Below are 7,529 nucleotides of genomic sequence, written 5' to 3'. Positions count from 1 at the left end.
TTTCCCTGTTCGTCAGTGCCTTCGTTTAATTTGCGACGTCTCTTGCAGTTTATAAAGTTCTCACAGCCACTCTATTATTTGATATACAAAATAACTGTTGTTCATAAGGGACTAGTAGCCAGAATATATAAAGAACTCTTAAAATTCAACAATGGAAAGACAAAAAATCCAATTTTAAAATGGCCAAAATAGCCATTCTCTAAAGAAGATATACAAATGAATAATAAGCACATAAAAATATGCTCAACATCTTTAATCCTTAGGGAACTGCAAATCAAAACCCTGCTTCATACCCACTAGGATGGCTGTAATAATAAGTGTTGATGAGAATGTGGAGAAATTAGAACCCTCATACACTGTTGGTGGGATCGTGAACTAGTGCAGCTGCTTTGGGAAGCAGTTTGGCAGTTCCTCAAAGAGTTAAACATGGAGTTACCATGTGACCCAGCAATTCCACTCCTAGGTGTATACGCAAGAGAATTAAAAGCATACATTCACACAGAGATTTGTACACTAATGTTCATACAAGCATTATTCATAATGGCCAAAAAATGGAAACATTCCAAGTGTCCATAACAAAATGTAGTATATCTACATAATGAACTATTAGTCACAAAAAGGAATAAAGTATTGATATATGATACAACATGGATGAACCTTGAAAATATTATGTTAAGTGAAAAATGCTGGTCACAGAAGACCACACTTTGTATGACTCCATTTATATGAAACATCTGGAGTAGACAAATCCATTGAGACAAGAAGTAGGGCTGCAAGGGACTGGGGGAGGGGAGAAATAAGGAATGAGTTTTGGTTTTTGGAGTGATGAAAATGTTCTGGAATTAGATAGAAGTGGTGGTTACACAACCTCGTGAAATACTAAAAACCACTGAATTGTACACTTTAAAAGGGTAGCTTTTTATGGTAAATTATATCTTTTTTCCAAAAAACTGTGTAGGAAGCAGGGCAGTTACTGTGCTTATGTCCATTTTGTAAATGAAGAAAATGATGACAAGTTTAAGAAATGTACCCAAACTTCTAGTTCTATAATGGAAACAAGATTCAAATCTGGTCTTCTGATTGTATGGGTAGTCTTCCATGCCAAACGTCAGACTTTTCAGATTATAAGTGATTCAGCAGTTCTTCCCCACATTATTTTATGCCATGTTAGTGGCTCAACTGTTTATCCATTATTGCTGCAATAATGGATAAACAGCAATCTTTTATTTAGTGTTTATTTTATGTCAGGTACTTTACACGTATTATCTCTAATCCTTATACACAACAATTCAGATAAGGACACTGAGGATCAAAAAAGTTAAGCATTTGCCCAAATTCATACAGCCAGCAAGTGGTAAAGCCAAGATGTAAACTCAGCTTTTCTCATTATGTCACACTGCCTCTCTATATCTCCTGTGTACTCCTTAATGTTTATTGAACACTTACAATGTACCAGGCCTTACTTCAAATTCTTCACACAGATTATTTTACTTTTTTTTTTTTTTGGTTGCACAGGGTCTTAGTTGCAACAGGCATGTGGGATCTAGTTCCCTGACCAGGGGTCGAAGCCAGGCCCCCTGCATTGGGAGCACAGAGTCTTATCCACTGCGCCACCAGGGAAGTTCCCCAGATTATTTTACTTAATCCTCACAAGAATTCTCTAAGTACCATTAATACCTCCCTTTTGCAGGTGGGGAAACCAAGGTACAGAGAGGAAAACCATTTTACCACAGGTGTCAGGGCTAGAAAGTAGCAAAGCTAGGATTCAAACAAAGGCTGCTCAACTTCACAACCTGTACCCTTGAGCACTGCATTATAGAATTCTCTCTCTTACTCATTTCAATTCCATTTCCAATGGCTTTCTAGTAGAATCTTTACAAAGCTCGAAAACTTTTTTTTTCTATTTTAAAAAGAAAAGAAACAAAGACCAAATATCTTTTCTTTAAAACTTTGTTTAAAATGGGTATAAATTAGAAATTATAGTATTAATAAATCAAAGGCCCATAAAGAGCTTAGATGTTTGTATCCTGATAGATGCCCAGAGATTTTTATGCCAATTGGGACAATTTAATTTGCATAGGAAGGTTACCAATCAGCAATTTTCGATTTTTCTATTGTAATAGGATATTTTCCTTTACACGTACCCAATTTTTTAACATTAAAAAACTGTGCAGGAAGATAAGAACTACTAAGTACCTTTGTAGTTTAAAAAGATTAAGGACTTAAGCAAAGGGTTGAATTAGAATTGTTATTTTCCCCAAAGTATCCCTTCATAAATATGAATAAACACAAAAGTACATACTGAGGAAGACCATATTCAAAGAATCATTTTCTTAAAAACTCTATACACTTTAGATAAAAGGAATCAAGATTTAACCGGTATTAAATGAAGTCCCCAAAACAATAACAGATGAAAAAAATTAAACCCACCATCGAAAACTTTTAAACTTCACATGTCTGGAAAGATATATATCAAACCGTATTGTTTATTTTTGTTATTAAAAACACACATTTTTTAAAAAGATGAACAAATTTTTTTTTTTTTTTTTTTTTTTTTTGCGGTACGCGGGCCCCTCACCACTGTGGCCTCTACCATTGCGGAGCACAGGCTCCGGACGCCCAGGCTCAGCGGCCATGGCTCACGGGCCCAGCCGCTCTGTGGCATGTGGGATCTTCCCGGACCGGGGCACGAACCCGTGTCCCCTGCATCGGTAGGCGGACTCTCAACCACTGTGCCACCAGGGAACCCCCGAACAAATTATTTTTAAAATTTATTTTATTGAAGTATAGTTGACATACAATGTTGTGTTAGTTTCTGGTGTACAACAAAGTGATTCAGTTATATATATATACGTGTATATATATATATATTATATATTCTTTTTCATATTCTTTTCTATTGTGGTTTATTACAAGATATTGAATATAGTTCCCTGTGCTGTAAGTAGGACCTTGTTGTTTCTTCATTCTATATATAATAGTTTGCATCTGCTAATCCCAAACTCCCAATCCATCCCTCCTCTACCCTCCTCCCCCTTGGCAACCACAAGTCTGTTCTCTATGTCTGTGAGTCTAAAAAAATGAAAAAATTCTTAATTTAAAAAAGTAAAAATTCTGTCTGGAATTATTGCTTTATTATGGCAACTTCCAGGGGCCTTCAATATGGATCACCAAAGTTCAGCAAGGACCAACTGATACTGATTCTTTGGAAATATGAAATTAGCTGAATTAAACTGCAGAAGAAAAGCACCTCTGCAAGCATGCTTCGTGAGGAGTACCTTAGAGGCAGCATGTCACAGTGGTTAAAAGCAGAGACTTGGGAATTAGACTGACCTGTGTGTGACTCCCATTTTCTGCACTTACTGCCTGGGTGACTTTAGGCGAGTTACTTTAACTCTCCTAAACCTCAATTACCTAATCTGTATATTGGCAGTAACATCTATCTCATAAAGTTACGAAGTTAGATTACATATTAATAAATAAGATTATCTACTCTAAGTGCTCCTACATACTAAATGCTCAACAATACATATCCATTATTGTTAGCAATAACATGACAAAATATTTCTTAACGTTTTGCATTTCCCTTTTAACCAGAAGTGTCTCAGAAGAGGTGTCTCTGATTTCCCTTTTTAAAGCCAATTTTCGCTTTCCTCTGGCAGGTTTTCATGATCAAATTTCCAAAATTCTTTTGTTTCTCTCCCTCTGACTCCCCAAATTAAGTATGTCTGTAGTTTTGAAATATTTGTTCCTTATATCTTCATTCATTCATTCCTTCATTCATCCACACAATGAGCATTTTGAAAGTGCCTGATTTATGCAATGCACTGATCTGTGAAAAGCTTAAAAACTAATTAGACACAGACCCTGCCCTAAAGAAGCCCACAGTCTTCTTAAGCAAATAAAAATGCAGGAGAGGGCTTCCCTGGTGGCGCAGTGGTTGAGAGTCCGCCTGCCGATGCAGGGGACACGGGTTCGTGCCCCGGTCCGGGAAGATCCCACATGCCACAGAGCGGCTGGGCCCGTGAGCCATGGCCGCTGAGCCTGGGCGTCCGGAGCCTGTGCTCCGCAATGGTAGAGGCCACAGTGGTGAGGGGCCCGCGTACCGCAAAAAAAAAAAAAACGCAGGAGAAGGAAGCAACCACATAGCACAGGGAGATCAGCTCGGTGCTTTGTGACCACCTAGAGGGGTGGGATAGGGAGGGTGGGAGGGAGACTCAAGAGTGAGGAGATATGGGGGATATATGTATAGCTGATTCACTTTGTTATAAAGCAGAAATTAACACACCATTGTAAAGCAGCTATACTCCAATAAAGATGTTTTTAAAAAATTCAGGAGAATGGGTTAAACCTGAATCTCAGATAATGAATAATTTGATAGTACTATAAGTTATGTCCCATGCAATGAGACACAGTGGAGGGGAAGGACTATAATGTAATATAAATACTATAAAAGGTCGTACAAAGTGTCCTGGGAATTTAGCTAAACTTCCGAGTTTGCCTAAAGTCTGATTGGACTGACTTAGTAGGAATTGCATACCCAGTGCTCCTTGTCCTGGAGGAGACAGGCACACCATATTTCTGGATTGGAAGGCTAACTCTATGCGAACCGAAATTCATCCGTCAGCTTTGCCGCCCCCGGCCGCTAGATGCCGCCACAGACAAATTTATTGAAACCCTAGACAAACAGGATCCGAGGCCCTCTAGATCCTCCCTGGATCCTTCAATGCTGGAAGAGACTTAACGCGCGAGTGGAGAAGGTCTCACGAGAGTGAAAGAAAGTATCGCGATTTTTTCTTTCTCTCCTTTTTTTTTTTTTTTTTTTTTTGCTTAGCGACTGACAACAGGCCGGTTGCTCCGAGTAGAAGCCCTTGGCCTTCTTCCAAGTAGAAGTGGCCTGGCCTGAGATTGGAGTGAGACCCCAGCCCTAGGCTGGGGTTCTTTCCACAGAGGAGACGGATTCAGAGGGGCTACAGGTAATTCGTACTCACCCTAGCAGAAAGAGATCTCTCTTTCTCCCACCGTAGAGGAATAGAAAGGACTCCCCTTCCCTCTCCCCATCTCCCCTCTTCCAAGTAGAAGTGGCCTGGCCTGAGATTGGAGTGAGACCCCAGCCCTAGGCTGGGGTTCTTTCCACAGAGGAGACGGATTCAGAGGGGCTACAGGTAATTCGTACTCACCCTAGCAGAAAGAGATCTCTCTTTCTCCCACCGTAGAGGAATAGAAAGGACTCCCCTTCCCTCTCCCCATCTCCCCTCTTCCAAGTAGAAGTGGCCTGGCCTGAGATTGGAGTGAGACCCCAGCCCTAGGCTGGGGTTCTTTCCACAGAGGAGACGGATTCAGAGGGGCTACAGGTAATTCGTACTCACCCTAGCAGAAAGAGATCTATCTCTCTTTCTCCCACCGTAGAGGAATAGAAAGGACTCCCCTTCCCTCTCCCCATCTCCCCTCCACCTCTTCCCATCTTCTTGACAACTGTTCTTTCCCTCCTTCCTTCACGCCATCACCAACCATCCTGCTTCCTTTACTCCCCAAGAAACTTAAGTGGGATCCGACATACAAGACGGGGGTGGTGTGGTGGGGGTGAGGGTGATGCTTTCGGGATTATTGGGTGGGACCAAGAGGCTGGAGTTTACCCTGTCTTCGGGGAACGCCCCTCCCTCCCAGGTAACCCCAGAGACAGAACTCTTTCTAGAGCCTCTACAGCCTCCCCTGAGAAGCTCCGGCCGCCTTGCGAAACTGATCGAACCGGAGGAGACAGCCATTATCTACAGACAAATACTGTTTTGCCCTTGCGCGGGTATCTTACAGCTTTGGGGAGCTGCTTCAGAAGTTGGCTGTCGTTTCTCTCCACGATTCCCTCGTTCCTCAGCCAGCCTGCCAGCAGTTCCTAAATAAGGGCTGCAGCAGAATGACTTAACTGCTTGACCTGGGGCCAAGAAGCCTTAAGGAAAGTTTGAATGGGGGGGGTATGGTGAAGGTTTCAGGTAAAACTGGTGTCTTGGGTAAGGAAGAGGAACCAATGCTGGTTTGGAATCCACCTCCCCACAGAGTGCTTAATGTCCCGTGATAGGAGCTCTGTTCATATTTCCTTTTGCTTAGACCAAGACCGTTGAAAACCAGACATATGATGAGCGTCTAGAGATTAACAACCCTGAAGATGTTGCGAGTATTTATGCTCCAACCACAAGACACAAAGGTAAGAGAGGCATGAAGAGGAAAGAAAGAAATGGTTGTTTTTTGTTTTTCTCTTTGTTTTGTTTGTTTTGCAATTGTAAGTCAGCGGTTACTAAAAACAAACCAAAATTTGTAAAAAAAAAAAAAAAATCTCCAAATAAACCATGAGAATCAAAACTGTTTATCTCACATGAATGACATGTAGCTTAGAATGGCATGTAGCTTAGAACTTAGCCGTACTTTCTTAGAAACAGAAACAAAACAATTGTCTATTACCACATGGAGAATACGTTTGACCCTGGTAGGTACCGCCTTGAGGGTTGCAGGATGGATTCATGATTGTCCCCAAGAATTTTCTATTTTCTATTAGCAGATGTTGGCTTTCAGAGTCAAGTTACTTGCCATTGCTTCTGTTTTCCAAATAGTTAAGGGGGGAGAAAACACAGCCACCCAGATTGCAGGATCTTCCATCAACCTAACCAGTGTTCCCCATCGCCATTTACTTCATGATACTGTTCTGCCCACAGTCTGCCGGGGGTTCATGTTTGTTTAATTTATCAAAACTCTTTTGCTCAGTTCTGAAGATGCTTCAGTTACCTATCCTTAACCTGCAATTCCAATTGAAACCTCAACAGAATATTTTTAGAGGACTTGACACCATCATTTGTTCAACAAACATTTTTTGAATGCCTATTATCTGTCAGCCTTATGCTTGGCACTACGTATACAGTTTTTTGTTTGTTTCTTTGTTTTGGCCATGCCGCGTGGCTTGTGGGATTTGAGTTTCCCGACCAGGGATTGAACCCAGGTCTTCGGCAGGGAGAGCTCAGAGTCCTAACCACTGGACCGCCAGGGAATTCCCAGGTATACAGTATTAAAAGAGACACTGACCCTGCCATCCTGATGCCTGTAATTATGGGAGACAGATGCCAAATGAATAAAGAAACACAATTACAAATGTGTTAAGTGCATTGATGGGAAGCAAAGAGTTTGATGTTATGGAGAATACTGGTGAGGAGTGGGATCTACTTTTGATGGAGGGGTCAGGGAAGACCTAAGGAGGTGATGGTTGAAACTGAAAGGTGAGGAGGATTTAGACACAGAGGAAAAGTAGGCCAGGAAGAGGGAGGCCCTAGTGAAATGTGAAAAGGACCTGAGGCCAGAAAGAACTTGGGTTACTTTGAGGACTTGAAAGAGACCAGCATATGGTAGGAGAGAGTAACCTCAGAGGTAGTCAGGAGGTATAACAAGCAGGGCTTTAGAAGCCATACTGCTGTTATGCATGGCATGGATTGAAGGGTGCAAAGGTGAAAGCAAGGAGCCAGTTAGAAGGACTGTCGCCATGCTGAGTT

At 41.5% G+C, this 7,529-nt stretch overlaps 1 protein-coding gene across 2 annotated transcripts in view; it reads left to right on the top strand.

Annotated features, from left to right (window-relative positions):
* The first annotated feature begins 5,054 nt into the window (after positions 1-5,054).
* Positions 5,055-7,529, top strand: part of IFT46 (intraflagellar transport 46) — a 16,343-nt gene continuing 13,868 nt past the window's right edge. Inside the window, exons 1-3 of one of the 2 annotated variants that reach the window (XM_060160498.1) lie at positions 5,055-5,165; positions 5,269-5,354; positions 6,103-6,199. Coding sequence is in view for 1 of the 2 variants with exons in the window: in XM_060160499.1 (XP_060016482.1) it covers positions 6,161-6,199 (39 nt within the window). In the remaining variant the exon portion in view is untranslated. Of the gene's footprint in view, positions 5,166-5,233; positions 5,355-6,102; positions 6,200-7,529 lie in introns of those variants that run through there. The other variant, XM_060160499.1, reaches the window with a different exon arrangement.

The sequence above is a fragment of the Lagenorhynchus albirostris genome, chromosome 9 (assembly GCF_949774975.1).
Source record: "Lagenorhynchus albirostris chromosome 9, mLagAlb1.1, whole genome shotgun sequence".
NCBI classification, from domain to species: Eukaryota; Metazoa; Chordata; class Mammalia; order Artiodactyla; family Delphinidae; genus Lagenorhynchus; species Lagenorhynchus albirostris.
This window is presented reverse-complemented; position numbering and strand designations above follow the sequence as displayed.